General features: G+C 45.5%; 1 protein-coding gene across 1 annotated transcript in view; it reads right to left on the reverse strand.

Moving 5' to 3' along the window:
* The window catches only part of LOC141051967 (calpain-1 catalytic subunit-like), a 51,585-nt gene extending 32,668 nt beyond the window's left edge, over positions 1–18,917 (reverse strand). Inside the window, exons 1-2 of the mRNA XM_073549126.1 lie at positions 18,645–18,917; positions 10,067–10,136 (exon numbers count right to left, since the gene is read on the reverse strand). Coding sequence (XP_073405227.1) covers positions 10,067–10,136; positions 18,645–18,878 — 304 coding nt within the window. The 5' untranslated portion in view covers positions 18,879–18,917. The remainder of the gene's footprint in view (positions 1–10,066; positions 10,137–18,644) is intronic.
* Positions 18,918–21,418: the final 2,501 nt, after the last annotated feature.

Consider the following 21,418-nt stretch of genomic DNA (forward strand, 5'->3'; position numbering starts at 1 on the left):
GATGGAGGATGTGTGATGGGTATATGGGCACGGGACTATGGGATGGAGGATAATTATAATTTGATATAACTAGCCACAGTTAGTTACTATGCCCGGGCAGCGCCGGGCTCTTCAGCTAGTCTAATATATAAAGCTCAAGTGTGTGTAGGTGTGTATGTCCGGGACTGGCATCCGCATCGTCGCAGCTACAGCCACAAAATTTGGCACAGTCACACGTCTGGACCCCGAGAGCGTCCTAGGCTATGTTGTGAGGCGAAATTTTAACCCCGTGCGTTCCAATTCACCAAACAATTTTGCCACTATCTACATAATGGGGAAAAAGTGTGTGTGTATCAAGCCCCGCCCCTCATTATGATGTCATAATGGTTGCCATGGCGACGCTGATGTCATCATAGGTTGCAAGCCCCGTCGCTCATTATGATGTCATAATGGTTGACTATGGGATGGAGGATGTATGATGGGTATATGGGCACTGGACTATGGGATGGAGGATATGTATGACGGGTACATGGGTACGGGACTATGGGATGGAGGATGTGTGATGGGTATATGGTCACTGGACTATGGGATGCAGGATATGTATGACAGGTATATGGACACGGGACTATGGGATGGCGGATATGTATGATGGGTATATGGGCATGGGACTATGAGATGAAGGATGTGTGATGGGTATATGGGCACTCGACTATGGGATGGCGAATATGTATGATGGGTATATGGGCATGGGACTATGGGATGGAGGATGTGTGATGGGTATATGGGCATGGCACTATGGGATGGAGGATGTGTCATGGGTATATGGGCACAGGCCTATGGAATTGTGGATATGTATGATGGGTATATGGGCACGGGACTATGGGATGGAGGATAATTATAATTTGCTATAACTAACCACAGTTAGTTACTATGCCCGGGCAGCGCCGGGCTCTTCAGCTAGTTTTATATATAATATTAAGTTATATATCTATCTATCACTTTATTGTGACAAAGTCACTGGCAAAGTACTGGAGGAGAGAAGTTTCACTGAGGTTATTAGCTTCAGTGATTTGAAACCCAGAAGTTTCCTCCAGCACACTATGTGTTGAAAGCGGTTATTCGGGCATTTTAAGGGCTGGGTTTTTGTGAACAACTTTAGAGTTTGTGGGAGGTTGTCCACCTTATCTCCTCCCCAGGAGGCGGCCTCCTGAGGCATTCAGTGTTCAGTGTGAGTGGAGAGGCTAACTCCAGAGAAGTGTTTGTACTTGGGCTAACCTGAACTGTGATTTTTGCTAACCCTTAGCAGGCGGATCTCCACTACCTCGAGGACTGTGCTTTGAGTTACCACTTTGTTTTGTTTTCTTGTTTTTGCCCACAAGGGTTTGACTTTACTATGGCTTATGCTGCATATAGTGTATAACTAACCAGTGAAGATCTTAAAGAGACCGTGTTCCTGTTAGGAACGGCAGAACGCACTAAATAAAAATAAATAATAAAGTGCGTTCGACGCTCTGGGTCCACCGTGCAGTAGGTGTTACACCGCTGCTAGATAATGGCAGGCGCACAATATGGCGGTATAGCGCACACGGGCTGAGCCTGTTAGTGTCACAGGTCTCAGGTAAATGCACATACGGTATCTGGTCACAGGACCAGTACCCAAGACAGAGGAGCGGCGTCCGTCTAGACCTAAAGACTCTAAAGACATACTAATAGGGAATTTAGATTGTGAGCCCCATCGGGGACAGTGATGATAATGTGTGCAAACTGTAAAGCGCTGCGGAATATGTTAGTGCTATATAAAAATAAAGATTATTATTATTATTATTAGACCTACCGTGCGGCGTCGCTACTGCGGACGCCAAAGAGGGCTGCAACTGCAGCGCGGCGTAGAACACAGCCGCTATTCGGCAATGCAAGGAAGCAGGTGCAATGTCGGACGCTAGCACTGTGGATGATGCTGTAGTGGCTAGAGGCTTGCCACGCGCTGGCGCTAACTCTAATCTAAGTCCCTGTACACATTCGTAATATCAGAGGAAGGGGATCTTAATGAGTCATTCGCAGGTTCATCCATCCATCATCATTCACACAGTAGCAACTAGAGACTATACTAGCGCATGGCCGACCGTTCATGCGCGCTTTTTATAGCCGGGACCTTCCGGAAGCTTCCAGATCTCCGAGATGGACCAATGAGATCTGGAGTAGAACCTGGGCACATGACTCTCGATCTCCAATGGGAGATTGTCTCGTGAGCATGCCCAGTAGGAGAACAGGGGGACTTAGTCTCTGGAGCAATCTGCTGCAAAGCAATCTCCTCTGCGGTAGATAGACAGCAGGAGACCGCAGAATGTGAGGCTCTGGATTCCTGTAGAGCAGATGCAGAAACCTGATGCCTAACATTACCCCCCCCCCTCCTAGGGTCCCCTCCCCTCTGAGCCTTCCCATCCACCACCTTGTGCCCATCAGAGGCATAGGCCTCAGACTCGTCCGAAGGCAAGTCTGATGTCCCGGCAGGTGACACGGAAAACCGGGACACGTGGAAGGTTTCAGAGGCGGCAAGATCGCCAGGTTTAAGAAGGGACACATGGGAGACAACAGGAGCGGAAAAATTGCCAGGAGCAGAAGTAGTAGTGAAACGCCGCAGTGTGTCGGCAGGCGTCATCACTCCTAGCACAAGAGGCACATGCCCGAATATATTTTTTAGTGTCCCGAGACCTGTGCGGCCACCGATAAGACCCTGCCAGGAGTTTTGCGGTCTGCATGTAGCCACAGTGACCACACGCCCTGGACGCGTGTACCCAGTGGCGTATCCAGGGGGGGGCAGCCGGGGCGGTTGCCCCGGGCGCAGCCAGCAGGGGGGCGCAGTCGGGCCGCCTAATGCAGCGGTCCGCAGTGTCTCCCCCCCGGCGGCTGCGCTCTGCCGCCCCCCATCCTGTGAGCCGGCTGTTCTCTGTGACGGCTGTCAAGCTGACAGCTGACGCAGAGAAGGAGGCCGCGCCGGCTCCCAGGCAGCAATTGTACTGGCGTCTGTACAGACGCCTGTACAATTAGCTCTGACCGCCGGGTCAGAGCGACGTCAGCAGCGTGATCATGTCATGTGATCACGCTGCTGACGTCACTCCCCGGCGCCCAGAGCAAACGCTGGTGGTAAGTGTGCTCCACTGTGGAGCTGAAGAACCACCGAAGATGGGAGATGGGGGGTATTAATGAGTGGGGGGGTTATTGAGTGGGGATGGGGGTTAATGAGTCGGGGGGTTAATGAGTGGGGGTTAAAGTGTGGGGGTTAATGAGTGGGGGGTTAATGAGTGGAGATGGGGTTTAATGTGGGGATGGGTGTTAATGAGTGGGGGGTTATTGAGTGGAGATGGGGGTTAATGTGGGGATGGGGGTTAAAGTGAGGGGGTTAATGTGGAGATGGGGGTTAATGAGTGGGGGGGTTAATGAGTGAAGATGGGGGTTAAAGTATGGGGGTTAATGAGTGGGGCGTTAATGAGTATGGGGGTTAATGAGTGGCGATGGGGGTTAATGTGGGGATGGGGGTTAATAAGTGGGGGGTTAATGTGTAGGGGGTTAATGTATGGGGTTTAATGAGTGGAGATGGGGTTAATTAGTGGGGATGGGGGTTAATGAGTGGGGGTACATAATGTGTGGGGGGATTTGGGAGTAGGGACAAGGGATTATTGAGTGGGGATGGGGGATACTTAATGTGTGGGGGGATTTGGAGTGGGGATGGGGGGTACTTAATGTGTGTGGTGGATTTGGAGTGGGGATGGTATTTAACGTGTGTGTGGAGATTTGAGGACACAAAATGAAGAGTATGTATGAGGGCATATATGAGGAAGCAGTATGGGGGATGGGTGCAGACAGTAAGGGGTGCGAACGGATGAATTTATGTGGGCACAGTATGGGGAGTGAGGGTGATGGGATGTGTGCAGACACAGTATGGGGAGTCGAGGATATGTGTGAGCAGACTGTATAGAGAGTGAGGGGGTAAATATATGAGGAGACAGTATGGTGAACAGGAGGATGATAGAGGAGACAGTATGAGGAGGGAGGGGAATAGTGTGAGGCGAGAGTATATTGCAGACATTTTTATTTAGGAGCATTATAATGACACTTCTATCTTTAAGGGCATCGTGTGAAGATTTGCTGCAGAAGACCGGAGAAGATGGAAGTCTGCAGAGACGGCTGTGGATGAGAAAACTCATCATGGGGTCTGGACAAGAAGAAGAAAAGGAGAACGACTGCAGAGACGACGTCATCTATAAGGTACCTGGATGTAAATATTATTAGTGATACTGACTAATTCTCATGTTTTTATTTGTTAGGAACATTACAGGGGTTGTCCAGGTTTGTACGGAGTCTGCAGACATTCTATGTGACTGCAGACTTCTGAATTCTCACAGTGCTCACTGAACACTGTCAGGATTCTCTCATGCCGGTAATTTACATACATACGGTCACATGCTGACTAGACATGTGTGGCCTCACTCAATGAAAATGAACAGAGCGAGGCCGGGCACGTCTAGTCGGAATGTGGCCAGAAGTATACAAATCACATACTTGTGCTGACATGACTGTACATCGGCAAGGGAGAATGCTAAAAGTGTGCAGTGCATTCATTGTGAGAATTCAGAAGCTCCAATGTCAGGACTCAGCTCTGCAGGTTCCAGTGTCATCACATGGACACTTCACTCATATGTGATTTTCATAGATATGGTCTTGTGACAACGAGCTTCTCTTCCTGCTTTCAGTTTTTTACTGAACATTGAGAGCATTAGGGAGAGCAGCTCGTGGGTACATGACTAACTAACGAACCAAATTCTTGCCCCGGGTGCCAGAAAGCCTAGATACGCCTCTGCGTGTTCCCACGCGAGAACCTTCGACTGAAGGCGAGGGGGAACAAAGGTCTTACCCGGCGGCACAGAGTTTGGCCATTGCGGGGCCCTGTTATCCTCGGGAACAGAGTGCTGACAGTGGTAACCGCTAGTGGAACTTAGTGCCGGACGTGCCTCGAGGCTGGCGCGAGACACCTCCATGGGCTCTGGGAGTGAACACTCTGGCTCGGGTAATTCCGGAGGTTCAAAAAGGTTGGGACCCGAAGTAACCTTCCGTCTGGTTTGAGCACGCTCCAGCCCGCGCTCCGAAAAACGGAGATCAATGCGGGTGGAAATGGCAATCAGCTCCTCCAGAGTTACAGGAACCTCTCTGGTAGACAGAGCATCCTTAACATGCTCCGCTAAACCTCTCCAAAACACAGGGATGAGGGCTTTATCAGACCACTCCAGCTCGGAAGCCAGTGTCCGAAAACGAACGGCATACTGGCTAACCGAGAGAGATCCCTGAGTTAATGCAAGTAGCTGAAGAGAGGTATCGTGCGTGACCCGTGGTCCCAGGAAAACCTGCTTGATAGATGTTAAGAACTGAGCAGCGGTCCGAACCTCTGCGTCACCACGCTCCCATAGTGGCGTGGCCCACTCCAATGCCCTGCCCGACAGTAGGGAAACAATAAACCCCACCTTAGCCCGTTCCGTATGGAATCGCGCAGCCAGCTGGATAGAGCACTGGCTCACGAAACCCCTACAGGAGGCACAAATCGCCAGAAAATTTATCGGGCAACGGGAGGCGGGAAACTGTTGGCGCAGGGGAGGACGTGGACATACGTGAAACCGCCTCTGCGATTGCCTGTACAGCAGCCTCAGTAGACTTCGCAGCTGAGATCGCACTCTCAAGAATAGCCAACCGGCACTCTAACTGCCGAATGTACTGTAGGAGATTCTGCTGATCTGCCATTACTAGCCAGACCCTGCCGCTAGTATAATGTTAGGAAAGGCGGAACGCACTAAATAAAAATAAATAATAAAGTGTGTATTCCGCTCGGGGCCCACCGTGCAGTAGGTGTTACACTGCTTCTAGATAATGGCAGAAGCACAATATGGCGGTATTTCGCACACGGGTTGAACATCACCCAAGTGCGGTAAGCAATCTCTGATTGCTCAAAGAGATGTCAGCAGAGGTAAACACAAAATGCTGAGACTGTTAGTGTCACAGGTCTCAGGTAAATGCACACACGGTATCTGGTCACAGGAGCAGGACCCAAGACAGAGGAGCTGCGTCTGTCTAGACCTACCGTGCGTGCGGAGTCGCTACTGCGGACGCCAAAGAGGGCTGCAACTGCAGCGCGGCATAGAACACAGCCGCTAGTCGACAAAGCAAGGAAGCAGGCGCAATGTCGGACGCTTGCACTGTGGATGATGCTGTAGTGGCTAGAGGCTTGCCACGCGCTGGCTCTAATCTAAGTCCCTGTACACATTCGTAATATCAGAGGAAGGGGATCTTAATGAGTCATTCGCAGGTTCATACATCCATCATCATTCACACAGTAGCAACTAGAGACTATACTAGCGCATGGTCGAATGGTCATGCATGTTTTTTATAGCCGGGACCGTCCGGAAGCTTCCAGATCACTGAGATGGACCAATTAGATCTGGAGCAGGACCTGGGCACATGACTCCAATGGGAGATCGTCTCGTGAGCATGCCCAGTAGGAGAACAGGGGGACTAAAGGTACTGTCACACTTAGCGATGTACCAGCGATCCCGACCAGCGATATGACGCGGTCAGGATCGCTGGTACATCGCTAAGTAGTCGCTAGTGAGCTGCCACATAGGCAGATCTCACTAGCGACATCGCTGGGGACGGGGATCTCTACTTACCTGTCACACCAGGCGATCCTGCGTCCTCCCGCCCGGCTCCACGCGTCGCTCGTCTTCACAGCAGGAAGCGCCACAGGAAGCTGACGACGAGAAACAGTCCTGAACGTTCTCGCGCGATCAGCGATAACCAGCGGGGGAGCCGGTCGTAAGTAAGTATCACACACAGCGATATCGCTAGCAATATCGCTATAACGTCACTAGTTATAGCGATATTGCTAGCGATATCTCTTAGTGTGACATGCCCTTTAGTCTCTGGAACGATCTGCTGCAAAGCAATCTCCTCTGCCGTAGATAGACAGCAGGAGACCGCAGAATGTGAGGCTCTGGATTCCTGCAGAGCAGATGCACAAACCTGACGCCTAACAATTCCCATGTCTACCTCCATGTACAGCTGAGTGAGCCGATCTACCACAGGTGGTGCTTTGAATGTGGGCAACATTCCCGGAACACGGCGTGGAGGAGCTTATCAAGCACCTGGTCAATGTCCCACAGCAACAGCAACATCTGGAGCAACAGGAAACAAATAAACTGTTGATGCAGCAGCTCCAACAGCAGCAGCAACGACAGCAACATGAGGTGCTTGCACGCCAGATGGAACTCCCCACAGTGGCCGTTCATAGGAAGCCGGCAACCACTTCCCCAAGTCTGGGTGATGACTCATATGTCCAGAAAGCGGTAAGACAAGCCATGCAAAAGATGACCCCAGGGGATGATGTGGAGGCACTTTGAGTGAGTAGCAGAGCATGAGAAGCTACCACAGAGGGCGAAGGTGCTGTCCCCCAATCTAACTGGCGAGTGCCAAATAGTTTATTATGATTTGGCATTACAAGATGCACAGGAGTATGCCAAATTAAAAACTGAAATTTTGGCACGTGCTGGAGTGACTATGTCGGGCAGAGCATAAAGGGTTCAACACTGGGCGTATTATGTGGACAAACCCCCTCGCTCCCAAATGTTTGACTTACTGCACCTTGTACAGAAGTGGTTGCAGCTGGAGTCTTCCACTCCAGCCCAGATGGTTTGAGTGGGTTGTCATGGACAGATTTGTTCACTCCCTTCCTAATACAGTGAAGACCTGGTATGCCCAGGGAGACCCCCAGAATGCAGGCGAACTGGTGGACCTAGTTGAAGGGAACAAGGTAATTGCAACTTACCTACCTGTTGTGCTTGGCGCTGTTCTTCACCGGCACAGAGAGGTCACAAATCGCTCCAACCCGGGATTTAGCTGCCTTTGCTGACTCAACGGAGCAGGACTGCTGATTTCATTCTGATTGACAGCAGGCTCTCCCAGTTAAGTAGCGAGAATCCGGCTGTCAATCAGAATAACGTCAGAAGTCCCGCCCCGTCGACAGAGCAGAGTGGAAAAGAAGCCTCCGGTCTGTAGACCTGACGTCAGAAGAGGCTTCTGAGTGAGCCGATCTACCACATTATATATATATAGCTCTGGCATAAATTAAGAGACCACTGCACAGTTTTATAAAAATCAGCTTCTCTACATGTCTGACAGCCATTCCATTCCGGTGTCAGTTGAATTCCAACCAGAGTACACCTCATATTCTACTTAATGTGCTTCTGATTAGGTGATCACCTGAAAAAAATCTTATTTAACGAAGGAAAGTATAAAAAAGCCTGCTGTGGTGTTCACAATCCTCTTGCAATAGGACAAGCTGGATGGCCAAACAAGTGCTAGTAATATCCCTAAAGTAATAGGAATGAAAAAAAAACTTTTAACCATGCCAAAGGAGTTGAAAAGAAAAGTTTTGAACGAGGAAAAGAAGGGCTCAATTCTGGCTTTACTAGCAGAGGGATACAGTGAGTGTCATGTTGCCTCCATCCTTAAAATTTCTAAGATGGTAATCCATTATAATAAGGTCTAGCAGCAGACATTGGGGACAACAAAGCTACAGACCGGCAGAGGGCAAAAACCACTCTCCACTGACCGGGATGGCCGTCATCTTATTCGAATGTCACTGAGCAACCGCAGGATGACATCAAGTGACCTACAAAAGGAATGGCAAATGGCAGCTGGGGTGAAGTGCATGGCAAGAACAGTTCGTAACAGGCTCCTAGAGTCAGGGCTCAAGTCATGTAAAGCTAGAAAAAAGCCTTTCATCAATGAGAAGCAAAGGAGAGCCAGGCTGAAGTTTGCCAAAGACCATAAGGATTGGACCATAGAGGACTGGAATAAGGTAGTCTTCTCTGATGAGTCTAATTTTCAGCTTTGCCCAACACCTGGTCATCTACTGGTTAGACGGAGACCTGGAGAGGTGTACAAGCCACAATGTCTTGCACCCACTATGAAATTTGGTGGAGGATCAGTGATGATCTGGGGATGCTTGAGCAAAGCTGGAATTGGGCAGGTTAATCTTTGCGAAGGACGTATGAATCAAGCCGCATACAAGGTTATCCTGGAAAAACAGTTGACTCCTTCTGCTCAGGCAATGTTCCCCAACTCTGAGGACTGGTTTTTCCAGTAGGACATTGCGCCATGCCACACAGCTAGGTCAATCAATGTGTGGATGAAGGACCACCACATCAAATCGCTGTCATGGCCAGCCCAATCTCCAGACCTGAACCCCATTGAAAACATCTGGAATGTAATCAAGAGCAAGATGGATAGTCACAAGCCATCAAATAAGAACTTCTTACATTTTTGTACCAGGAGTGGCAAGACTGGTGGAAAGCATGCCAAGATGCATGAAAGGTATGATTAAAAATCTTGGTTATTACACAAAATATTGATTTCTGAACTCTTCCTGAATTAAAACATTAGTATTGTTGTTTCTAAATGATTAGGAACTTGTTTTCTTAGCATTATGTGAGATCTGCAAGCACTGTATTTTTTTGTTATTTTGACCATTTCTCATTTTCTGAAAATAAATACAAAATTTATTGCTTGGAAATTCGGAGACATGTTGTCAGTAGTTTATAGAATAAAAGAGCAATTTACATGTTACTCACAAATATACCTATAAAGAGAAAAAAACAGACAAACTGAAAATTTTGCAGTGGTCTCTTAATTTTTGCCAGAGCTGTATATATATATATATATATATATATATATATATAAATATACTGCTCAAAGAAATAAAGGGAACACAAACAGCCTGTTGCAAATGGTATAGTGTTCCCTTTATTTTTTTTTAGCAGTATATTTATACTATATATATATATACATACAGTATACTGTATATGTATGTGTATGTGTATATATATATATATATATATATATATATATAGTGCGTGTGTGTATATGTATTATGTGTATATAGATATATATGTACTGAGTGCCATGGAAAAAGAAGGATGGCAATTGTAGTTTTTGGTCATTGTGTTTGGCAAATTCTTTCAGCAAGTTCTATTAGCACACTTACCCAGCTGTCCTTGGCATATGTCTGTCCATTTCATGCTATCACTGATGAACTGAGGGATCAGAGCAATCTCCTAGAACAAATAGAAAAAATTACAATGCGATGGAATCCACTTGAGCTGCAATACCAGACATGACCTGTGGACCTCTGTGGCACTGTTTTTAGAAAAAAACAAACATATTCGTGTATTTGCATAATTGCTCTAACCTGATAGTAACCAAAATCTGTAAATTTATGGTGCTTGGTTACATTTTTACCGTGTGATTAAGGCTCCTGTTCCTGCAATCTAGCAGGAGAGGGTCAGGTCTCTGGCTGTCAGGCACAGTCACAGTCCCTGAGATGACAGAAGCGGTTTATAACCTCTTCTGTCTTCTCTTATGCTATTTGCATAGCACTTAATGAGTGATGTCAATGCTTCTATTGGACCTGGCGTATACATGATCAGCAGGTCTCTGTCCGGCATTAGTCTTAGCAGACCTATATATATATTAGGAACAAATAAAATAAACTCTATATTTACAAAAAATCATTGTATCAAAGCAAAATGAAAAAAAAGTTTCACTTTCCATAGATCACTGTTCAGTGTGTGTCTGGGGGAGGAGCAGCTTTCTGCTCTCTGCACTGAGGCTGCTAGAGGGGGAGGATTTGTTACTGTGTGATGAGGGCTTCTTCATGTGGATGGGGAGGGCCTGTAGCTATGGAGGGTGGGGTTGTTGCTATAGAGGGCATGTTTGGAGTAGAGTAGGAGGTTACGACTAGTTCTCATTTCAATGCCATAACACCCCCCCCTTGGACGTTCTGTTCAGAATATCTAGAAAACCGTGCAAACTAGTGACTGAAAGCAAATTACTTATTGTCATAATTCTGCCGCCCAGATATGTACTGAGATTATGTGAAAAGCCCGGACAACCCCTTTAAGGCTCCCTCAGGCTGACCAATGGGGCCACAGCGATCCTGAGAAAAAGGCACTGCAGCCCTGCCCTGAACACTGCTGGATCTCTGCTCGATTTATTGTCTATGGGACTGGCGGATATAGAGGAGTATTGTACTCGCTTATTCTGGCAGTCCCATAAACAATGACTGGAGTGGAGGTGAAGCACATGCACCATTGCTCTATACAAGATGGGGGTTCCCGAGCTGCTATCCTCGGATTGCTGGGGGTCCCGTAGGTAAGATCTGTAGGAATCAGCAAAATATCCCCAATACTATGGGAAGGCGTTAACCCTTTAAGTCAAGCTCAGGCATATTTCTCTGCAGACCGTAACAAAACTGCATTGTTTTTTTTTTGTGTGGCTTTTTTGTTTTTAAAATGCCTCTGATCTTTAAAAAGTGTTTGTGCCTCCCACGTCCCTCCATTGTGCCGTTCATGGCAGTTTGCACATGCTGGAACATGACGTGGTCAGCAGCTCGAAAAATGGCAAATAAAGTGTGTAAAGAAGAAAGCAAACACGGCGGACAAAACCTTTATTCTAGCGGTGAGAATGGTGCTATAGAAAGTGCCGCAGCTCCTGCCAAACTGTCCCGGTAAGACACCAGCGTGTTACAACTCCGCACTCACTGCTATGTGAATAGTGCTCACTGTGTCATGTGTCGGGAAAAATTACAGAGTCCTTAATATAATTAGTATTGTAGTCTGCTGGATATGGGGCTCCATACATCTGCACCCAGAGGATGACTTATATGAGTGATGCTGGAAGGCGCTAATGTTGGAATTCTATTGGAAAAAAAGATTTTTTTTTCAACTCTGACGTATCGTTTGTTTAGACAGCTAATTATTCAGAAATTGTCAATAGACAACAAAAAATATACAACACAACAAAATAAAAAAAAAATCAAAAATCAAAGCTACAATCTGTGGTCCATGTCTACAATAAAGTAACATATCGGTTAATAGGAAGGTGCATGAATTGCAAAACAACAAGTCAGATGATGAGTAACAGAAGTTGTTGTTTTTTTTTTTTTTTTACAGAATTTGACTTAAATATTAAGAAAACAATCTTTCTGATGGAAATAGAATAAATGCAGAAGTTACTGGACATGAAGTCCTCATATTCAAACTGGAGCAAGTTCAGAAAAGAGCGACCAGAATGGTGACCGGTCTGCAAACCCTGTCTTATGAGGAAAGGTTGCAGGATTTGGGAATGTTTAGTTTGCAAAAGAGAAGACTGAGAGGAGACTTAATAGCTGTCTACAAATATCTAAAGGGCTGTCACATTGTAGAAGGATCAACTTTATTCTCATTTGCACAAGGAAAGACTAGAAGCAATGGGATGAAACTGAATGGGAGGAGACACAGATTAGATATTAGAAAAAACTTTTTGACAGTCAAGGTACTGTCACACTTAGCGATGTACCAGCGATCCCGACCAGTGATATGATGCGGTCAGGATCGCTGGTACATTGCTAAGTGGTCGCTAGTGAGATCTGCCACATAGGCAGATCTCACTAGCGACATCGCTGGGGACGGGGGTCGCTACTTACCTGTCACACCAGGCGATCCTGCGTCCTCCCGCCCGGCTCCACGCGTCGCTCGTCGTCACAGCAGGAAGCGCCGCAGGAAGCTGACGACGAGAAACAGTCCTGAACGTTCTCGCGCGATCAGCGAAAACCAGCAGGGGAGCCGGTCGTAGGTAAGTATCACACGCAGCGATATCGCTAGTAATATCGGTATAACGTCACTAGTTATAGCGATATTGCTAGCGATATCTCTTAGTGTGACAGGCCCTTTAGAGTGATCAATGAGTGGAACAGGCTGCCGTGAGAAGTGGTGAGTTCTCCTTCAATGGAAGTCTTCAAACAGAGGCTGGACAGATATCTGTCTGGGATGATTTAGCGAATCCTGCTTTGAGCAGGGGGTTGGATCAGATGGCCCAGGAGGTCCCTTCCAACTCTATGTTTCTATGATTCTATTCCCAAGCACAGGTCTATACATCAGTAAATGACATGTTGTTTGCTCCCAGTCTAGAAGGAAGAGACTGTTATCGCATGATAGCTAAAGGACTCAGTGTAAAATTCCGAGGTGATAAGTGTACTATCCTGGATGAAAACTGCATTCAAGGGGATGTCCACTACTGGATAACCCCTTCTTATCTGGTAAAGTACACCAAATAAAAAAAAACATACTCACTAGAGATGAGAGGATCTGATGAGATTCAAATTTGCCAAATGGCAACATCATCACTATCTAAAGCCCCGTCACACTAAGCGAGATCGCTGCTGAGTCACAAGTTTTGTGACGCAACAACGACCTCAGCAGCGATCTCACTAAGTTTGACAGGTAGCAGCGACCAGGCCCCTGCTGTGAGATCGCTGGTCATGTCGGAATGTCCTGGACATTTTTTTGATCGTTGAGGTCCCGCTGGGTATCATGCATCGGTATGTTTGACACCTTACCAACGACCTTGTTAGCGACTCAGAAGCTAGACACATAGGCGTGGATTTTCGTTGATTCGACATATGAATCGTCAGAGTAGCTGCAATGTGACAGGGTCCCAACGATCGCCAACATCGTTACAAAGGTCGCTACGGGTCGCCGTATTGTTGCTGCGTTGTTGGGAAGATCTGACTGTTTGGCATCTCACCAGTGACCACATAGCGACGCAGCAACAATCCCTACCTGGTTGTATCATTGACAGGATCGCTGTAGCGTCGCTGAGTATGACGGGAGCTTTACAAAGCTCGTGGTGTGTAGAGAAGTCCTAGGATAGAGGGTGCGTTCTAAGGTCATGGGACACATCGTGACATTACGACATGTCCAGAAACTTTACTTGAGCGGGAAGGTCGCGGGCCCTGTCAAGTCCAGCCAAGCTCAAGATGCCCAAGGTTTTAGCACACAACAGCAGTAAGAAGAGGCACCAGCCAAGGACCATATAGGGAGGAGGCCAGAGAGGTGAGAGTTGAGCATTAGTTTGTGTTTTTTGTAACATTTTTTCCGGACCAGATGGAGAATTGCAGAATCAGAGCCGGACCTTGAGATAGGAGGGTCCTATGCTGTGTGATCTCCAATCCTACATCAGATATATAGTATATGTGTATAATGTGCATAATACTGCATATAGAATGTTTTTATAATTGATTTTGCCCCATTTGTCTTTCTCAATTATGCATCAACATACAGTATTCTGTGGTAATGTACAGAGAAAGACAAGCATGTCATAAAGCGCAGGTACTGGTGGAGTAATATGATATGATAATGGGTTACATCTGGGTCAAAGGGCGAACACGGCCTCTTGAAATGAGATTAGAAAAGGTGGAGAGGGAAGGGTTAAAGGAAAGCTATCATCAAATAGAACTATTGTTTAAATCAGTTTTTTGTGGTATTTTAAAAATATTTTTGGCATTGTTTTTTACATATCTCAGTCTGCACTAAAAATGAAAAAATAAATAAAATAAGATAGAAATCTTGCCATTTTCACACCGGCCGCTGGGGCTATTCTAGGCTCTAATTACCTGTCCTTTTGTCCTTTCATGAAACAACACATGTACAGGCTTGGACTGGTCCACAGGAGAACCGGTGGATCCCCTGGTGGGCCCCTGTGCAGGAGTGTACACTTAATTCACTATGTACAGACAAAGGCAGCATCTCATCATTCATTTAACAAAATGCTAAATTTGTGAATGAGGGTAATCCAGCTGAACGGTGGGCACTCAGAATCAGTGTAAGGCCAAGATCAAATGTTCAGTATTTGGTCCGTACTTTACATCAGTATTTGTCAGCCCAAATCAGGAGTGGAACATTCAGAGGAAAAGTACAATAGAAAGACATCACCATTTCTGTATTTTTCACCCACTCCTGGTTTTGGCTTCCAAATACTGGTGTGAACGGGACCTTACTGGTGGGCCCTAGGCAGCCCAGTCCGACACTGCACATGTACATTAGCTACAATGATCAGACCCCAACCCTATCTTTTGTATTGAAGCATCTCATGAGCACATGCAAAGGTCGATGTAATGAAGTGACATTGCTTATTGTGACATTGCTTATTGTGATCCTGTGTTATTAAAGGGGGTATCTGGGATTTTGTAAAAAACAAAAAAAATGAACATAAGCACTAACTGGCCAGTGGAAACATTGCAAAATTACTATTTTTTTAACTTATTTTTATAATATGAAAAATAAATGGTGATATTGAAAAAAAAATACAAGTAACACAAAAATATGATTGAAACAATAGATCTTTTTTTATAGCTTTCCTTTTAAACAGTAAAGCAACAAGTTGGGGGTCATCGTGTGCACGGTATTTCGGCTGGTACGTGAGTAATATACAGGTATTATATGTGCCTGTTATTGTTGGCTGTGATATATATATGACAGGGACTTATTATTATATACAAGATGGCTGTAATGCAGATAAGACACTGCAATAACTGAGTGTGAGGGCTGGAGGCCACCTGTGCCGGGAAGAAGTAGGGTGCTGCGATCTGGCGTGGGAACAAAATAAACAGAGATAAGAGAAGGAAGGTGGAGATGACACCGGGTAGGACAGGAGAGCGCCGCACCATTACTAATACTAGAAGCCTGTGATAATACTCTGAATATAATGTATGGCTCCAGTGGGCCTATAGTATCAGTGCATAGGCAACATCCATAAGGGTGTATTCATTGTATTCACTCATTGACTGCACCAGCAAACAGGATTCAGAATTTTCCTAGGACTGTTTATTTTCTAAAACCATGACTCCCAATCACAGAAAGAAATACAAAGTGTGAATACGGCCTGATGATTATTTTCCATAACTAACAAAAAAAAACCCAGTAAATCATAGGATGTCCCAGAGATCAGCTGAGATCGGTAGGAGAATTCAGCTGCAAGTGTTCAATATCCCTACAGCACCACCGCAGGACACATGAAGTACTACAAGGTACGTATTACAAATGTAATGCATGCATATGTGTGTCCTCCAACAAGAAACACTCTCTTTAGAGTAGCTCTTTGTGCTGGCTAATAGGTTGAGATCTTGAATGTTTTTAACTTTATTTTTTTAAAACCGACAACCCCATTAAATTATTCAGCATAGAAGAGGCAAGAAAGGTTGTCACTGGTTATTGGGACCTTCCCAGCCTAAAAATGCAAGACCGCAGCTGTCCCAGAATTGGCGCATCACATGAGATGGCGCTTGGCCCGGCTCTTCCTGATTGCTCTGGTGCGGTGGAAAACGGGGTAATGGTTTACAGGGTTGATATCAGCTGTGTAATGTCAGCTGGCATCAAGCACTAGTGTTAATAATGGAGAAGCATCTATCAGACACCCCCATTACCTATAGAGCGTCGTTCTGATGAGCAATGATGTTACTGAGTTACTGACGTCATCGCATGTGAGACATGACCGGGAGTGACCTACAGCGAGTCGTTCTCAAAATGAAGCTCCATAGGTTGCAGAACATAATCACTGGACGTCGTGGGAACACAATGGATTACGCCGGAGCTGCGGGGATTTTTTTCATAATAAATTGGTGACTGAGGGAGTGTTTTTTTCCTTTTATTTCTTTAGCTTTCTGTTATGTCTTTCAGGTTCCCATTTATGGACTACTTCAGATACGGTGGACTACGTCGGAATCCCTGGACTGGATGTTTTTTTTAATAAATTGGTGAAACAGGGCTAAAGTCGGGGGTGTCTTTTAAAATAAAATATTTGTGTATGTGCTTTTTCTTTTACCTTACTGGGTTAGCAATCGGGGTGTCTAATAGACGCCTCTTCATTACTAATACCAGGGCGCAATGCCACCTGACATTACACAGCTGACATTAACTTTATAAACCATTCTCCGTTTACCACCAAACCAGGGCAATTGGGAAGAGTCAGGGGAAGTGCCAGAATGTAATGCATGCTCCAATTCTGGTGCGGCTGGAGGTTGGTATTTTTTAGACTGAGACGGGCCCAATAACCAGGGAGCTTCCCAGACTGATAATATAAGCCCACAGCTGTCTGCTTTACCTTGGCTAGTTATCAAAAATAGGGGGGACCCCACGTCCTTTTTTTATTATTTATTTAATAGGTTTAATAAGGCTAAACACCCTTTAGTGCTACATAAAAAGGCACTGAAGGGTGCACGTTTATTATATGTAGAGCGCTTGCGGTATTAAACATCTACAACATCTATTATCTATCATCTGTTATCTATCTATTATCTATCATCAATCTATTATCTATCATCTAACTATCTATAATCTATCATCTATCTATCTATTATCGTTCATCTATTGATATATCTGTTATCTGTCTATTATATATCTATTTATCTATCAATCTATTATCTATTTATCTATCATCTATCAATCTATTTTCTATCTATCATCTATCTATTATTTATCTATTCGAATATCTATCATCTATTATCTTTCTACTATCTTCATTCTATCTATTATCTATCGATCTATCATATATCTATCTATCTATCTATCATCTATCATTATTAGTGATGAGCTCCTCGGGTTTTCCCGAGCATGCTCGGGTGATCTCCGAGTATTTTGGCGTGCTTGGAGATTTTGTGTTTGTCAACGCAGCTGCATGATATGCGGCTGCTAGACAATCTGAATACATGTGGGAATTGCCTGTTTGTTAGGAATTCCACACATGTATTCAGGCTGTCCAGCAGCCGCAAATCATGCAGCTGCGTTGACAAACACTAAATGTCTGAGCACGCCAAAGTAGTCAGAGATCACCCGAGCAATGAGCATACTCGCTCATCACTAATCATTATCTATCTATCTATCTATCTACAGTATCTATCTATCTATTATCTAATAATCTATTGATTCATCATACGTCTATTATCTATCTATCTGTCTATCTACTCTATCTATCTATCTATCTATCTATCTATTATCTAACAATATATTATCTATTGATTTATCATATGTCTATTATCTATTTATCATTATCTATCTATTATCTGTCTATTATCTATCATCTATCTATTCTGATAGTTCGGGCTGTGAATTTACTGTACTGGCTGATGAAATGTCAGGTTTCCTTGAGATGTGTGCATAAAAATTGGGCGGCACACTCATGGTATGCATGCCATTTGATTTTCTTCTCGCCATTGGCAAGTCTCGTCCGATTCTTGCATCCACTGGTGCAATTTTTTCCTTAGTCCGATTAGAGCTGAGGATAAACTGACGGATAGGCACTGACTCATTTAATCACATTGGTCAGAGTGCAATTGCGATGTTTTCTTGCATTTCACTTCTCCATATTATACACCAGTCTGAACGAGCCCTAATTGTATATATTACTAGGAAACCTTGGTGCAAAACTATACGGTCGCCATCATAGTTCCCGAAGTGTTTGTCACCCAACTTTTCTTCACTCCTGATGTAAAAATTGCCCTTCTGGACTATCAGAAAGATGAGTAACTAGCCATATGACAGGTTAGAAAAGAAACAGATCTAACATTAGAGCAGGTGTATACAATTAATAAAAGTTGGTGTTTTTTTATGGGAAATATTCTACTTAGAAAATATCTAGAAATAGCTGGAAACAAAATCACCACTAACATTTTTAAGCTTGAGACATTGCGGACAAGGTAATTATTTGTACACCCTGTGTATTCAGAAGTAATCCCCATCCTGGCTCCGTACCTGAGGTCGCTTCCACTGGATCCCTCTGGTTTGGGGTGACCATGGTCCTAATTGGTTGTACCCCAAAGAAGCTGCACCCGCAGGAAAATGTGGATCATGAAAAAGAGTCTTTTTCTGCAAACAGTCCTGCAGCAGGGTCTGGTAGTCTTGTCCTAGGTAGGGATCAATATTCCTCTTGAGCAGAGTCGGTCTTTCATCGTGCACCAGACGCACAGTTATAGGTGTAGAGGCCATGGTGAGCACTGAGGCCACTAGAGTAGGTGCCGCAGGTGTATATGTGTCTCCGGAGAGGAGGGAGTGGCCAGGTGACAAAGAGCATTGAAGGAGGACGATAAGCGTCTACCTGTGTCTACAATGTGCAGTTTCCCTGCCATTCACAATTAACAAAATCAAAGAAAAACTCAACAGTCTTAATAACAAAAAGGAAAAGCTGGGGCAAAAGCAACTAGCCGGTGACATCACATCCGACGATGACATCACAACTGTAAAATTACTATAGCACTCTCTTTCATGCCACCCACATAGTTTTGTAGAGGCATTATAGATCCTTAAAGAGGAAGAAAATGGCCAGCGCTAGTGACGGGCGTGCGTGCTCGGAACTGCTCAATACGCGAGCAACAGGGTCCTCGATCAAGTAGCAGTGTTTATTTATTGGGTGGTGTTCGAGTGCTCCGATCCCCATAAGTGAATTATCTAAGACGGGCAGAGAGAAACTCGAGTTTGACATTCACTTCCATTACACTCGCTACTCGAGTTGAGCACGTTCGAGAGTCCGACATGCTCGATTCGAAATGCAGCCTACAAAGTAACTTGAAGGTTTAATCCCATCATTTGAAGTTATCATTTATCTATAGGATAGGAGATAATTTGATGATTGATGGTGGTCCGACCACTGGGACCACCAGTGGTCCAAGAATGGACCAATAAAAAGCATTGTTTGGTTATAGCGGTGGTCGGACATGCATTCCTCTGCTCCATTCTTTCTCTATAAGACTGTTAGAGATAGCCAAGTTCACCAAATGGCTCTTTCCAGCAATGTCAAAGGGAATGAATGGAGCGATGGCATGCATGTCCTGCCACCACTAAATTCAGATGGGGTTCTGTAGAGCCCTGTTTTCAGGACCATTGGCTGTGGTCCTCAAGAAGACACCCAGAGAAAGAGTCGTGGGCTACACCCACTTGACTAAGGAGACTAGATTTATATACAAGGAAGAAGGAGCCATATCTCAGGAACGGAGAGGTAAAAAATTACTTATTTATAGCAAGTAACGGGTCCTCCTTAAGGGAGCAGACAAATGTAGTGAGTATAGGTTGGCCAAGAAGCCAACAACTGCAGCATGATGAAGTCTTGTGCAATTTTGCAGGGTGAAACCGCAGTTTACCTTTATTGTGGTGCATTCATTAAAGGGAATCTATCACCAGGGTTCTACAACCACCTTCTGAGAGCAGTATGATGTAGGGGCAGATGTTAACAGGTACGTGGATGCAACAGCGCAGACAAAGACGAGACAGTGGAACTTAAACCAACAACTATTTATTTGATTAACACAATTAAAAGGGGGCCTTTGGCACAATATCAGAAAATAACGCAAATGGTTAAAAATCAAACAAGTTACAATAAGAATACAGTACAGTAATTCAGATGAACAGAATATTGACACAATTTTATTGACACACTAGTGTTCTACTATTACTGTTAAACAGCTGATATCATTTGTGAGGTCTTAGTCCTAATACCCCCAATCTAAACGGCGTCACTGTCACTACCCATCACCGTCCTCACCCTCTAGGAAACACAAAACGTCACACAGGCCCTAATGGGGGTTCAACGATAATACCCACTAGGTCGCAAGTCCAATATTGGTGGGTTACACTGCACACTTGTCACACTGGCATGTTTAATTCCAAAAAGCACGAAGCGCGGCCCGGTCCACAAGTTATGCCATATGTCTACACTGGAAGTGACGGCTCAGACGAACTTCCCTCCGCTGTGGCCTAAAGCCCCCTTCACACATAGCGAGATCGCTTGCGATATCGCTAAAGCGCCACCAATTTTGTGATGCAATAGCGAAATCGCTAGCGATCTCGCTACATTTGACACCTACCTCCGACCCGGCCTCCTGCTGGATATCGCAAGATCATCCTGGTCCATTTCTCGTCATCGGCTTCCTGCTGGCACCGACGAGAGGAAGTCGTCACCAGAGCTGCCATCTGACAGATAAATAACGACCGCTGCTACATCGCTGGTGAGATCTGCTTGTTTGGCAGCTCACTAGCAACCATTTAGCGATGCACCAGCGATCCTGACCGGGTCGTATCGTTATCGGGATCGCTGGTGCATCGCTAAATGTAACAGGAACTTAATCATCCCTCTCCTGGCTATGACTCTGCTAACTCGACTCAGCTCACCCGACTCTGGTCTCTCGGGTCTTCACTCAGGTCTGGTCTCTCGCTGGTCTTCACTCAGGTCTGGTCTCTCGCGGGTCTCCTCTCGTGTCTGGTATCTGGTCTCCTTCGGGTCTTCGCTCAGGTCTAATCTCTCTCAGATCTACACTCAGGTCTGTTCTCTCTCGGGTCTGGTATCTTTCGGGTCTTCACTCGGGTCTGGTCTCTTGATTTCTTTACTCGGGTCTGGTCTCTTGATTCCTTTACTCGGGTCTGGTCTCTCGATTCCTTTACTCGGGTCTGGTCTCTCGATTCCTTTACTCGGGTCTGGTCTCTCGATACCTTTACTTGAGTCTGGTCTCTTGACTCCTTTGCTCGAGTCTGGTCTC

This window comes from Dendrobates tinctorius, unplaced genomic scaffold (assembly GCF_039654945.1).
Source record: "Dendrobates tinctorius isolate UK_male_01 unplaced genomic scaffold, ASM3965494v1 ptg000158l, whole genome shotgun sequence".
NCBI classification, from domain to species: Eukaryota; Metazoa; Chordata; class Amphibia; order Anura; family Dendrobatidae; genus Dendrobates; species Dendrobates tinctorius.